The sequence below is a fragment of the Charadrius vociferus genome, unplaced genomic scaffold (assembly GCF_000708025.1).
Source record: "Charadrius vociferus isolate BGI_N301 unplaced genomic scaffold, ASM70802v2 scaffold70, whole genome shotgun sequence".
Taxonomy (NCBI): Eukaryota; Metazoa; Chordata; class Aves; order Charadriiformes; family Charadriidae; genus Charadrius; species Charadrius vociferus.
Genome location: NW_009646851.1, coordinates 2,642,484 through 2,657,649, shown reverse-complemented (window position 1 = coordinate 2,657,649; position 15,166 = coordinate 2,642,484). Strand labels below are relative to the sequence as shown.

General features: G+C 37.4%; 1 protein-coding gene across 1 annotated transcript in view; it reads left to right on the top strand.

Moving 5' to 3' along the window:
• The window catches only part of ARL15 (ADP-ribosylation factor-like 15), a 212,474-nt gene extending 199,167 nt beyond the window's left edge, over positions 1–13,307 (top strand). The window contains exon 5 of the mRNA XM_009894193.1: positions 13,155–13,307. Within this exon, the coding sequence (XP_009892495.1) occupies positions 13,155–13,307 (153 nt within the window). The remainder of the gene's footprint in view (positions 1–13,154) is intronic.
• Positions 13,308–15,166: the final 1,859 nt, after the last annotated feature.

The window sequence follows — 15,166 nt, the reverse complement described above, 5'->3', positions numbered from 1 at the left end:
CTTTCTACTCTCCCCTCTGATTTAGAAGAGTGCCTGTTGTGAGGTTAGTAGCATGCAGCCAAGCCCAGTGCGCTGTGGAGCGGTCTGAACAGTAGCTGTTTCTACCAGTATAAAGAAATAGCTTTAAATTACGCTTGAATGGACAATGAGTAATTAAATTAAATAGTACTATTCCCTCACAAAGGATACTTATAAGACGGAATCTAAAAGCCTTTTAAGTTGTGCCTGTTACGTTGTTGTTTCCAACAGACAACTCCTGTTTCACTCTCTCTCCCCTCTCCTCACTATTCCGTAAAGATATTCACTTGTGTATGTTGTTCACTTTGCAGAAGTGTGTGATTACAAATGAACTTGAGTCTAACTTGCAGTGGTAGAAATGTACTATGCACAAGTATGTGCCAATATCAAAGTATAAGACCATGGATTTTTTTTGGCTTCCTGTAGAATGGATTTCTGTTGCACTGGACGTGTACATATCTCCCCAGACTGGGACTAGTAATAGGTAAATGAACTGTTCATGAAAAAAAAATTACTTGACCAAGTGTTTTTCCTTCTTTATAGCCCATCAAGATATTGAGAGTGCTTAATGAGGCGAAACAGTATTGGATATGACATTAACAAGATATTGTATTTCCGCTCTTGGTTCAGTTGAGCGTTTTTGTGCAGCCATTTTAATGATAATGTCACTTTACCTTTTTATATGGTACAAATTGAGATGTTCTTTTTGCATGTAGACTAATGTGTAGTTGATAGCTGAAGTGCAATCCTGGATCTTTCTTATACTGTTGTATAAAGCGTGACTAAATTACATAACTGATAATGAACGTACTGTCGTCTCTGAATGTCAGCGGTGAAAGGAAGATAGAGAATGAGAAGTTGCAAGTCATCCAGGGTATTTGTGCAGCAGACCATGGATGAGGCCACCAGCCGGTGGATTTTTTTTATAGGATCCAGCTACACCTTTTTGTCCTGCGTTTGTCTTTAATCTAAACCCAGTTGATTGTATTTATACCTTATTTTTACTGATAGATTCTGTTAATACATTTTAACTCTTATCAAAGGAACAAATGAACCATTTTGTTTCCTGAGACAAATGGCACTCTTTCACCTTGATTTTTCTGATCATTGTCCACTTTTCAGTGTACTCTGCTTCAAGCACCCTCCAATCCATTTGCAGATTTGTGCTTTCTAGTTGGCAAACATCAAGCTGGTATACTACCAGCTGGGTTGCAATTTTTTCTTTTAATATGATGTTGTTTTTGCTGTGATGGATTAGACATCTTTAGAAGCAGGGTGTTTTATTGCTTGTAAGTCATCTAAAGCCGTTTTATGTGGTTGATCTCTTCACACCTCTCCCTGCATGATGATGACGCTGTCCTTTCTATTAATCTGTCTACAACTGGGCTTATAAAACAGCATGGTTGGTGGCACTCTTCACTGGATGTTGAGTAAGCTGCTGCACAATGTGCAAATACTTCTTTATTCAGAAGTCTGAGAATTTGATTCTTCTCCAAAACAGTTTTGCAGTAGGAAGCATAGCATCTTTTCCAGCTTTTCTGGAGCAACATATAACACACTTTATTTGTTGTATTGATTTTTTTAAAAAAAATAGTGCTTTGTCATGTAATGAGTTCATTTCTTTTTTGAGAGGACAATTGGAAATGTTCCATTAGTAAGATTTCAAATTTTAGCTGTTACCAAGTAGACTTTTTTGTTGTTTCAGTCACTAAAGCATCTGTGAATTATTAGCAACCTACCATTAGTACACTGGTTCATTATAAACTAATAGAACCATTTTCAGTTATGGAAGCAAACTTAAAACATTACTTTGCAAATTCTAGTCTGCTCAGTAACCCTAGCATGGTCTATCTATCTGTATTTATAGGACCATACTATTTTTTAATATGTATTCTACTCCATGACCTCCTTGCAATGTTTTTTTCTTTTTCTTGGAAATCTGGGCCACTGTACAGTTGAAAACTGAGTCCCTGAGCTGGAGATTGAGGAATACTCAGTAGCCTGTTGCTAGTTATCCCCTTCTCATGCCACCTGCTGCCTAAAAGTCATAACGAAATAATAAGCCTAAATCTAACTGGAAGCGTCAGGTGTAAAACCACAATATAGTGCTACTTTCAGACTAGAGAAAAATAGCAACTCGGATTTAATTTTGGTGCTTATGGCCGAAAGATATTCTATTTAGTGTTTTATTGTGTTTGTACTACTTTGGAGATGTGGTGGAATAACATTAGACCCTATACCATACATCCTGGCATAGAAATGGCAGAATAGTTTAATCCTATTAAACCTTTCAATTACTGCCCGACAAATGACTATTTGTTCTTGATGAGTTCCTCATTCAAGTAACCCTCGACCTCATAAAATACTAAACTCATACTGAAACCTATGGTTTATAATGCCAGATTTTTTTCCCATTTTCAGTTTATGCAGTTAACTTGTATCAAGTTTAAAAATAATGCTTTAAAAGAATCAATTTCATGGTGAATGCATCTAGTCAAACAAGTCATTTAAACAACGTCTTACTCGTGTGTAGCAGACCATTTTACAAGTAACTGAGAGTTTTACAAGCCTGTGTTTCAGACAGGATAATTGGTTGTTTCTTATATGTGAGTTTGGGACTTAAACTCGTTAACTTCGATATATAGAACACTTCCTGGCCTTAGTTAAGGTCTTTTTAAAAAGTACTTAGTTAAGGTCTTTTTAGCCGTAGTCATATTTAATAGTTCGGTATGAAGAAGTGGTAAAATGGTGGAAATTTTGAGTATGTTCTCAAAAAGCTAGTGATATTCACTATAACCTTTTAGCTTGTCACTAGGCATCAGCAAACTTATCATATGGTGGTTTCTAGTGTAAAGAAAACTCAATTAGTAATTGCAGATGTGCAGAATTAAGACTTATCTTGAGCACTAGAATGCCAAAATTTGAAGAGGTGATTTATAGCTTCGTTAGACCTCAATTTTGAATAGGTAGGTTACTCTGTAAGGTGAGTGGAGATTGCTTAGAAAAATCTGTTGCATTGAGATGTTTTAGTCAACTGATAGTTGTCTTCTCATCCTTTTAAAAAAATGATGTTAGCTATGTATTTGCTATGTACAATTTCCTTTCCTGTGAGAAGCTGGAACCTGGACCAGTTGGTAAAACTACGAGTCAGATTCAGAGATAGAGGAAAGGAGCGGCCTGTCAGGTTGCAGAAGCCGGTTTCCCTTTCTGCTGGAATCACTTGACAAATACCTGCTTTTGGTTTTCATTGATACAATCATGAAAATTTGACCATCACCAGGACATAATCTTCCTGCCTGCAGGTGGTTTTCTTTAGAAATATTCTAACTTTTCAGTGACATTGTAAAGGCACTCTGCAATTGTGGGTGTGCAAAGGCAAGCCTTAATTCACTCAATCAAAGTAACAATAGCTTTATTACAGATCCTGTTTTAAACATCTTCAATATTATTAATAGCCCTCCTTCAAGGAGGCCATAAGTTTTATAGATTCTGTATGTCTGCCCTAGAATTTGGGCATTCTTTGCAGAGGAGTGTGGTTTCTTTGGGTATGGCATTTTTTTTATGTAAAGGTTGATATCCTGCCTGAGATATCAGTGGATCTTTCTTCTTTTATGTATATGCAACTCTTGATCGATTTCCCATTATTTCATCTTTTTCCTTGAAGTATGGGTCAGGATAATGTAGGGCAAGTGATATCTTGATGCAGTGATGCAGGAATACTCTTTTGCTTGTCCCATCCCATGGGACATTTTTACAAAAAGACTTCTAAACAGGTGGAACTCCATGCTGCAACGTATGGTAATGGAAGGCATAATACTGGAGCTTCAAAAAAGACGTATTCTAGCCTATTACCTTGAAGCTCAAGTCAAAAAAACTATACGGTTCTTCAGCAATTCATTGTATTCACCCATCTTCTCAAAATCCTTCTGGTCATCCCTGGCCTTTCCAGCATCATTGTTGCAAACCTCTGCATTAGCTCAATAATAATGCTTTCCAATACTGGAAATAGTTCAGTTACCTGGCTTAAAACATCTCTCAGTGTGCTCCCTTTTTTTGATATCTATGATTGTTCATGCGTTTGCTATCATTTTAGAGGTAGTGGCAAATTGGTTTTGCACATGGATGTTCTCTATTCCCCTGTCTACAGCACTGCGTCTGATTTGAGCCGAGTAATTTACTTCTTGGTATCCTTGTGCTTTATGAGGGAATCTGGAAGCTGTGAGGGGCCTTACTGAAGCAAGGTCCTAGTCACAGAGCATGAAGGGGTTCTGCCGTATTTCTAGGTGGAGAGTTATTAAATATGAAGAAATTGAGATAAGTCTGGAGCTGTCTAGTTTAAAGCAGTGGCTTGCTGTGAGTTTGGAAGCGTTGGCGCTTCCAGAGGCCTGGACCTAGAAAACCCAAAGTACAGATTTGCCTCCTCTAACCATAGGGCGAGGAGAAAGTCCTCAGAAACAGCTGTCGTACAACCCCCTGGCACTGGAGGAACTGGATAGTCACAGAGCTCAAGCTCTCAGTGGTAGGGTCTCAGGGAGCACTTTTTACTTCAGGAAAAATGTATGATAACTTTTTCCAAAATTTATTTATTTCAAAGTTTCCGCTTTTGAGCCAGAAATGGTCAATTGTAGTTAGTTCTGGGCTTCCATTGCCTCTGTATGGACTTCAGATAACTAATAATACACCTGTCAGCAAAGGACCTGAAAGGAGGTTGAAGCCATCCTACATTTATACACTGCTGTGTACAGAACAAGTGGAATAGGCACGACTGCTGTCTCATCTTCTGTGCATGAGAGCACATATCTTGTAGAACCACAGCTACTGCTGAATAAATGGCTTTTCTTTTGTGTTCGTACTGGCTGTTGGCTTGGAACAGTTTCAGCAGTGTAAATGTGGGGAACCAACCACAAAGCCCTTAGAAATTCTGTTCTTTGCTGTTGATACAAGAATACATGTCCATACAGTGTTTTGGTGCTTTGCAGACGTGGGCATGGTATACAGATGTTATTTATTCAAGTGCTAGATATATACATGTTCAGGCAAATGCAGATGAATCATCACATATGCACCTCTCCAGAAAATATTGTTTAACTGTTATCTGAACAGAAAACATGCCATTTGCAGAAGGGATGTCATAGTAAGGATTGATCTTTGGACTTCTCATTATTCTAAAGTTTATTTTGACATTCAACATCACAGGTAAACTTGTTTTTTGGGGGGTAAAAAATCATCACGTGTGTACCTGTGTCTCAGGTTTTGTTACTAGTTAAGACCACAATCTGTAGTTAAAGCTGGCATACTTTGCTGCTGAAGTCAGTGTACTCTGTTGTTAGTATTATGTTCTTAAGTAAACCATGAATATCTGCAGTCTATTAAAAAAAAAAATGCTACAAAAACTCTGCAAGGTTCTGAACAACGTCTGCTTAAAGGTCTTTAGTGTTGAGTTTCTACTAGTTATTTGTATTCCTTAAATTATTTAACTGAAGATGTAACAAAAAACCAAACCTGAGCAGGAGAAGGTAGAGAGATGTGTGATGGTATAGTAAAATAATAGGTTTCTTGTAAAATTATCTTTGGATATGCTCTATTTTATTTTTTTTAACAGATTAGGGCAATTATGCTAATTTTTAAAAAATTATCCTGAGTTTAAATTTATCTTAAATTCAATCAGTTATTTTTGTATAGCTTAAGACTATATCTGGATATGCCAGGAATATACCTCTATAGAAAATTGTCCTTATGTGCAGTAAATTGGCATTTTTGTGTCTAGAGGGAGGGGGGCGGGGAGGAATGTGATTTTTAGATGTCCTCCAAATAGCTGACTTTAACCAGGGCTAATTTTCAGCATTACTGTTTAGGATTTTATATTCTGTCACTTCAACTGTAAGTATGTAGCTGTCAGACAGTATCTGTTGCAACCCAAAGTATGTCAGAAAACACAGTGGGTAAGAGATGAAGCAATAGGAGCAGAAACTTAAAGGGTTAGTTATAGTCTTGTATTAAATCTGATCTCTGATTTCCATTCCTGATTGATTCTTTGGAATACATTAAAGAATTCACACTGTAGATATTAAAAGAAAATATTTTACTGTGCTTTCATTGCACACATTTTTGTACGATGCCTCCTTCTCTGTTCTTGTTTCACTTGTCACTCAAGAAGGGATGTTGTTTTGCTCACTCTGGGGTTGGATATTATGAGCCCTTGTCTTATTTGCCAGCCCAGACCTGGGTGCATGAATCTTCATCTGGAAGTCTGGTTTTCTCTATAAGCATGCTGCCGCTGTTCTCCTGTTACCTCTATGTCTTCCAGCTGTAGGAAAAGCACATGCTTATATAAACAGAATATGCTGTGTGAATGAGACGTGGAAGGCAAAGTATAGGTGTATGTTTTTGGCAGCTACCCGATTCTTACTATTTCTTTTGAACGAATGAACAGAATGTAACCAAAGAAATCTAATACGCCATAGTAAGTTGCTGTGTGGTAAAGACCTGCATGAAAAGAGCTGAGAGATGCTAGTAGCTCCTTAAAGCCTGTCTTTGCTTCCATCCACATACATGCAAATCTCAGCGGTACCTTTGCACCCTCAGCCATTTTCTGTCCTCACTCTCACCTGTCTTATCTGTCCCAGACCTGTTATAAGGTTACCATATGTTCTGTTTAAAAAAATACTTATCCATTTTAAAAATATTCCACTCTCTCCATCCTGATCGATGATGCAATATTGTATGTTTTACAGTGAGCAACCCTGCGTATTCATTTCCCAGCTCTCTAGCACACTCCCCTTTTTCTTGTCTCACACTGGAATTTGCCAGTACTGTGTGCTCTCTGTTTGGAACAGCGTGTCTATGCTGATTTGCCAGGCATCCCATTTCTTCATTCAGAATAGGTATCTTCTTTAAAATGCATTTCTTTCAGCAATCACTTGCAATCTGAAAAGTGTAGTGTCTCGTGGCCACTGGAGATAGCAAGGATGGAAAAGTGTATCTGTTTCACAAAGCACTGGGTAAATTATTTTGTGGAATAAGGGTATAAGTGACTGTATTCCTTTCACTTCATAAAGACTTATGAGCCAAAAATATTTGCCAGGTCTATTACAATGCTAACTACAAAGCTCAGTTGGAAGTGTTTCAGGTAATCTTTTGTAAAAAGCAAAATTACAAATAATTAAAAAAAAAAAGCAAAACATTGGAAAGCTGTGCAAACTAAAAGCATTTGTAAATTTGTACTAATTTGTAAATAATAATTTGTAAAGCATTCACCACTACGTATGAGGAGCTGTACAAAAAGGTTTCTGGTGGTTTTGAAATCTTGTCTAGAGAAATACACTGCCCTGACACAGAAATAGTAAAGAAAACAGTCTTCAGTTTTCTTTTGGTTTTACTTCAGCAGGTCATATATTAAAAACTAAAAAAAAAAAAAAAAGCAGCTCAGTTACATAATTCTGGTTGTCATAATGTGTACGTAATTCATTCATTGCAAATTTTTAACATTGCACATACAGACTTTGGATTCAGTGGCACATAAAAGTCAGCTGGCAGTGAAATAGTTACCTTCAAAGGACTAGAATTTAAGAGCATTTCTATGGCTAATAGTGTTGTTTAACCTCAGCTGGTGTTCATGGGAGTAACCCTGTGCATAGGTTGCTCCAGACCACAGCATATCACCGTCCCTGCCCATCAGCTCAGGCACTTTCATTCCCCTCCCTCTTGCGTAAGAGGTATTCCATATGGAGTCAATAAATATGAGGTATAGGTGTTTTAGGAGGAGTGCTTATGAGACATAGGTGCATTACAAGGATCCCTCTAGACATGGATGAGATCACTGTTATGAAGAAGCATGCGAACAGGCACACGTGAAGTATCTTTTCAGGAGGATATGAAGTGTCTCTGTAGGAAGAAAAAATGTTCTGAAACTTCTGCTGACAGTTTTGCACGTCAGAGCAGCTGTTCTGGTCAGACAAGAGGTCCTTTTTAGCCAAGTAGGGTGTCAGATAAAGAGGTTTCTAGCAGATTTTTAGGGAAAAGCATGAAAGTGTTAACTCCTGTACGACAGTGGATTGAGCTAGTCGATTTAAGATGAAGTGGCTACCGATCCATTCCACGCACTCTTGTAAATCACTATACTCAGAACAGGACCAGCAGAGAAGCCCGTGTAGCAGCTGAAGAGGCTGTGCAGTTTGCAGTCCAGCACGCTAACATAAACTAGAGTGGATTTCAATTTACTTTTTAGCGTCAGTGGTGATTTAAGCAATGGGTTCCACTCTATGGTTAGTAGGTCAACATTTGTGGTTTCTATTTAATTTGCCAGAATTTCCTTTCTTTTGTTTTCTGTTTTCCTTTTTTAGACACGACTTCTTTTACCTCTAATACCATCCTTTTCCTTATTGCGTCTTTTGAAAGCTTTTTTTGTTTCGTTTAAAGTCTTCTGTAGTAGTATAAATATACTCTGAGCCTCTAATTATGGTATTTTTTTTCTATGCCACCTGCAAGCATTTTACCTTTTTAGCTGCACAGTTAACTCACTTTAAGTTACTCATTTCGTGTAATTTCCCTTTTTAAACTTAATGCTATGTGATGGACTTCTTGTCTTTTTCTCTTCTTCAAAGATACTGAATTTGCACATGCTTTGGTCACTGTTATAGGCAGCTCGTCTGTTGTTCATGGACTCGGCAATCAAAATTGCCTCTTTCCTGCACCTTCTAAACAGTTGCTCCAAAAGGCAGATTTTTATGTTGTCTGAAGAGGTAATCTCAGCATCACAGCTTAATGAAACTTACACAGTGTGAATATGGGGAACCCCAGTCTCCCATTATTACTGCATTTCTTGTGCATGCAGATTTGGGATAGATGAATAAACCATTTATTGTGGTTAATACGTGGATTCAGCAAATAAGATAGTTTTAGTTTAATTTATACCACCACCAGTCACCCTCTCACAGTAGTACTTGCTTAATCTTGTAAAAGTCTTCGAAAAATTTAGACTAGTGGGGACACTGACATGAGCATGCAACCTTTTATTAGATGTAATATACATATGATGTGTTGTTACAATTTTTTTTTCTCAGTAATATTGTTCAGTAAAACAGCAATGGATGAAAAAATACTTAATCTATTTAATCCTCCAGATACGACCTGGTAATGTAAGTGATTACCTTAATTTTGTATTTGTTCACAAAAGATTAATCATCAGAGTAGGTTGAAAGCCTTTTTGTGTTGGTGAAATTTGGTATTAAAGTTTTGACTCTGAATGAAAAATAATACTTTCAAACAGCTTTTTTTTCATGTTGAGTAATACATAGAAATTACTCTGTATTCATATATTACAGTATGTAAGTTTTCCTATACATCTTATGTTCGTGTGTGTTGAGGACTGGCTAGATGAGGTTCAGTAATAGAACATGTAAAATCTTTCAGCAGGGCCTGGTTACTCAGCTTACGTATATCATTTAGTAACATCAGTTCCATGCTGCTATACTAATTTACACCAGCTGAGGTTCTGGGCACCAATCCTTTTATTGTGTCTTGACTTTTCTAGCACGTAGGTTAAGCAACATTTGATAACCATATGCTTGGTGTATTGTGCCAGTAGAATAGGACTTAGAAGGTGGAGTGTGGGAAGAGTGGGAATAATTGCAAATGTGTATTGTTAGATTTTATTGACTTCAGAATGTGGCATAAATACAATGTCAGCTTCTCTATAAAACAAGGCCCCCATGTGGAGCCAAGATATACAGTGAGATCCTGTAAAATAGTAGTAAAGAAGTCATAAAATTATGTGGATTTAATTGATTGTATTTTATTCTAAGCTTATATCTATGCTAAAAATTTAGCAATCCCACAGTAAACACTTAAAAATGCAAAGCCAGTATGTAAATGCACGTCTAATGTGTCAGACATCTGAAGCATGTTTGAGTCTTTATATTTTGCTTCAGCGTCCATGAACAGGCAGAAAGCTTTTCACCTTGTATGCAAGAGGGGAAGACAAAAGATCTTCTCTTAGGAACTCACCCCTTTTGTGCTAGCGCGATTAAGGGAGCTGTAAAATAGTTACTGCTGGTTATCTGATTATGCAAAAGCTACCTAGGTGAGTGAATATTCAGAAAATTTGAGCTTCCTTTGGATATTTTGGTGATTAGTGTGCATCCTCTTAGGAAATCTGGTAGGGAACGAGTGTGAATGATGGTCATCGGGGCAGAAAGCAACTAGAGAAGCAAAAGTGGATGGAGAGCTGAGAGCATCCCACTGGAAAACTCAACTGTATAAACTGTGTTGGGCATCTGATTGTGTTGGTCTATTTTGGTGTACTTATTTGATCGTTTGCATGTAAAAAAGGGTTCCTTTTTAAGTCTAAAAAAACTTACTTGTTTTTAGAACTGAATGACATCTTCTCAGTTAAATGGGGGAGAAGTTGTGGTAAATTGGAAAATATTTGTGTCTGCAAACTTCTTTCTGGAAGTTTCAAAGTCATAGAGACTGCTTGCAGAGCTCTGGTCTTTAGCAAACTCCATTGTGGTGTGAAGCTTATGTGAGGAAATATAGTAACATACCACAGATTGTCCCTTGGGTTGTGGAAAATCACTTCTGTGCTACTTCTGGTTTAGTTAATTATTATTTGTAAGCCAATTAGTGTTATTTTTCAACATTTGGATTAGAGACGAGTCCTCTAACAAATCTTTTTTCTCTGTAGGTATGAACAAAATAGCTGTTACTTATGTGAATATAAGCAGTTGTGCTTTCATGCCATTATCAAAACTTCTCATTTCAAAAGCCACTGCTTAATGATCACTTTTATTTCAGCATTCATCTAGAGCATATTAATGCAGGTACTCTGAAGAGTTCCTTAGGTGTGGAAAATGATGACAACACATTGCTAATTTTGTTACATTTTGATTACCTGCCTAGAAATAGGAAAAAATAAATTTTAAGCAATGTTGGGCATCCAAATAAATAATTTATCTGCAAAATTTGTTTCACTAAATCAATTGATGCTGGTTTACTGCCGGAATAGAAATTCTATCTTGGCATCTGCAGTCACTGAAATACAGCTTAAAGTCATTGTGTTTTTCTTGGCTAGAGATACCTTGGTAAGCAAAGTCGTATTTGCCTACAAATGTAGACGACTCAGCGCTAGTCTGCTTACTGCCATCATTTCCTTACGTATGTGTTTCTAGATACTTCATGCTTTTAAACCCACGTACTCTCCTTACAATGTAATGACCTTTTCCTTTAGCCTACAAGGCTACACCATGTCTTCGAATGGTATAGCCTTAATTCAAGAGACTATGTAAATAAGAGTGTGGACAGGCTTCAGTGAGCTCAAGGGGCTGATGGCAATAGTCTTCCAGTAGAGGGGGTGTGATGGACATCCTCTGGGTTGTGGGTCTGAAACATCTCAGATTACTCAGCCATATTTGTTAGCTTAACACCAGCAGGCAGCTCTGTCAGCTAGCTGCACTGACACCTTGCTTTGTTATGCTTCTGTGCAGCTTTTACTTCCTCCCCTTGTTTAGCAGTCAAGGAGGCAGTTGCTGAAACAGGCAAGAGAGGTTTCTTACCCTCCTTCTCCAGTGCTATGACTGGTGCCATTAATTCAACATATTAATGGGGGTAAATTCAATTTGGTGTCACTTCAGCTGCTGGAGACATCTTAATATATCCCTTATAGATATATTAGTGTTTAGGTTCTGGTCACACATAACCATGCTAACGTATCAAATACTAATATGGCACTGAGATGGCAATGCTAAAAGGTAGGTATGCTGATATTAAAATACTGGTTGTTTAAGTCCCGCTTTTTTCACCTTGTATGTTTTCTGAAACTTGAGGGAAGGGAATGTCAAGTACCACGCTTCATTTTCGAATGTTTGCAGGTTGTTACTGATACGGTTCTGCATAGAAATAGATTTTAAAAGATTTCACCTGTATCTTAGCTGGGGAAGCAGAAGTTCCCATCTCAAAACCACCATATTTTTTTCTGATATTTGCTACTAAACAATCTGCTCGAAACTCCTTTCTAAAAAACAGGACACCCTTCCTGCCACATTGTCACAGCTGAATTCTGATTTATGTGAGTTGATACAGCTACGGTCAGTTTCTTCTATTAGCATACATCAGCAGAAAAACAAAACTGTTACATAGACACTGTAAGAGCTGCATAGAGATGTTACAGCTTTTTGGGGCTTTGGAAGCCTTTTTTTTACCCCTTTCTTTCTTTTTTTATTCCCCCTGCCTTTAGAGTCTTACACAGCGTGGCTTCAGTTGCCTGTCTAGGGCCTCTACTGTGAAGGCTAATAATCACCTTAAAACTTGCAATTCTGTATTACGTAACATTCTCATGCCTTCTTGCTGCATGGTTCCTGCAGAAGTAAAAATTGAATTATTTTAATTGGAAGGTTTCCGTCTTTATAGGCATTATTTGGTATTGTTAGTAAGCTGCTGAAGTCTGCTGGAATGTGCTGGATTTTAAACTAAGATGATTGTAGAAAACCATCATGTCTCATGTATAATACTTATTACTATCCTAAACAGATTAGTGTGCTAGTTCTTCTATGTTTAATTTTAGAAAAACTAACTGATTTTGGAAGAATTTTTATTTTTTCAGTGTTTTCAAGGTCGTTAAGAAGCCCTCTGCTATAGCTCACTTTTGACGGGGATGTTTAGGATTTGTACATTTTTGGCAGTTCATTTGTGTAGTTGGAGAAGTCTAGTGACAAATTCTGCATCTTGAGTGTTTACCAGTAGGAGTATGATGAAACATACAGCTTTAACATTAAAATACAAACAGAACCTAAAAATTCTTAGTTACTTTTGCTGTTTTGGCTATGTTTTTGAACACTTGTTTGATGTGCTTTGCTCTTTGCCTTAAGTCCATATAATTCTTCCTCAGACCTCCCATGCTGTTAAATGTATGGGTAGAATGGTAGCTTCCAAGCAGGTCACTCACCCCTAAAGAAAACACTTTCAGGTCACGTCATATAACCTGTATTATAAGAACAGCTGTGCCTAAGATTCTAAAAATGAGTATCCCGGTCTTTTTATGTGGGGTTTCTTGCTGGTTTGGTTTGGTTTGTTTTTTTAGATGAGAGAAAGTGTTGTTATTATAATATTAATACCTTTATCTCTTTTCCTTTTCTTAATAGATAAAAAAATATTTTGAACTTGAGCCACTTGCACGTGGAAAGCGCTGGATTCTTAAACCCTGCTCCTTGGATGATATGGAGGCCGTAAAAGACAGCTTCTCCCTTCTAATAAACTTGCTAGAAGAGAGAGACTTCGAACCTTCAAGAATGTGAAATGCAAGAGAGAAGAGTGGTTCTCCAGACATCACTGTACCTGCACATTCTGCTCACAGCTTAATTGCAATGTGCTATCAAGACTGCTGTGATGTGTTGTTCATACACAGTTAGTGCAGAATGTCCTTTTGTTAAAATAAATATTCTGTGAATCAGGTACACAACTATTTCCAGTAAAGTTGTCCACACTACTGAAATAGGGAGTTCCTCTTTGTTTACCACTATTTCTGCACTCTGCATGTTGCTTTCTTGCGTTGCGGTCATCCTTGATTGGAAATTTTACACGCACAAAAATAACATAGTCTGTAAAGGAGGAATTCTACCTGCTACCTTGTTTTTTAAAAATAACTAATGTCTTAAGGATTTGTGAGACTAATTTGTATTAGCTTGTTTACTGATCCCGCAGTATGGAAAGCACAGCCACTGAGTACCTTAATAGGATACCTTAAAGGCAAGCAGTTTCATGTTAATGCAAAGGTTAGTCCTGAACTTTTACTAAGTGAAAACACAGTTGACAAGTTAGTTGATTCCTCTTCAAAAGTCACAGCATAACCTTGTCAAAGGCAGAACCGTTATTTTGCTGGAAGTTACCTGAAAGGTAAACTAGCAAACAGATGTATGGGGATAAGAGTATTCGGGGAAAATAGGTGATAGGTGTTCTAAGTAACAGTATTTTTAGAAAATATAAATAAGTTGGATAAAGTAATAATTTTCATTGAAAGTAGTTTTCCATTAGAGAAGCAAAGCAAATGTCTGTTAATTCAGCTGTGGAAGCTTTATTACTAGTTAGAAGTGTGACTGATTTTAAATAAGGATTGCTTCCTTTGTCACTCAGTCATGGAGTACTACTGTTATTGTAAAATTGCCAAGGCATCTATACCATAATTAAGGGCCTTCTAGCGTTTGTACTACAAGCTTCTCTTTTCAAGGGGTTGTAACTTGTTCTTTCAAACTTCCTCTGGGCTAAATGATACTTAGAAGACAAAAAAGTATCCATTGGAAACATTTGAAAAAATCCCATTTGATTCCAGTAACATGGTGCATATTTCCTCTTTCCAATTTTTGCCCAGTGTAGGTTAGCCGTTTTTTGGCTGCCTTTTGTTGATTTTTTTAAAACGTGATAAACAGATTTTGCCCATTAAAAAATCATACCATGTCACTGGTTCACCATTAAGTCAGTCACAACAGGGTACGTGCTGATCAGTCACCGGACTGGTGCACACCTTGAGTGCTGTGCCTTGTGCATTCAGCTATCCTCCTGCATGAGGGTGTGCAAACACAAACTATAGTGATGTGTCTGTCAGTCGTTCCTCATCGATTCTGCTTGTGTTTTGAAACTCATAACTCCTTTTTTCAGGGCTTTAAGCAACATATCTTTCCACTCTCGGCGTTTATTTTTTAAGTTTGAAGTTTATTGTAGTTTCTCTCTAGTTTATTTGGGAATAAGAAAGTAGCAAGGATCAGCTTTTAAAGGCTTATAAAAGCCATTTCTCTATTACTTGCAATTATACTCTTTGTTAAACAAAATATTTTTAATGGGTTTTTTGTTTACTTTTCAGTTTCCGTGTATTTCTTGCATTACTCCCTCAGAATTATTTCTGCCCAAATGCATGGCTTGATGATTACTGTTTCAACCTGCTTCCTATTATCAGAAATAAGCTGGGAAAACTTGCTCCTTGTTTAATTTTGTGATAGAATAGGCAGAAAGCCTGAAGGGCATCTCTTCTTGCTTTGTTTTTCCTCTTTCCTGCCAGGTCAATTGCCTCACTCCTAATACTCTTGAAAATACCCAAGAACTGGAATTGTTCGTTTTAAAACACACAGAGGAGCCCTGTGATGGTTGGGTTCTCTCTGCACAG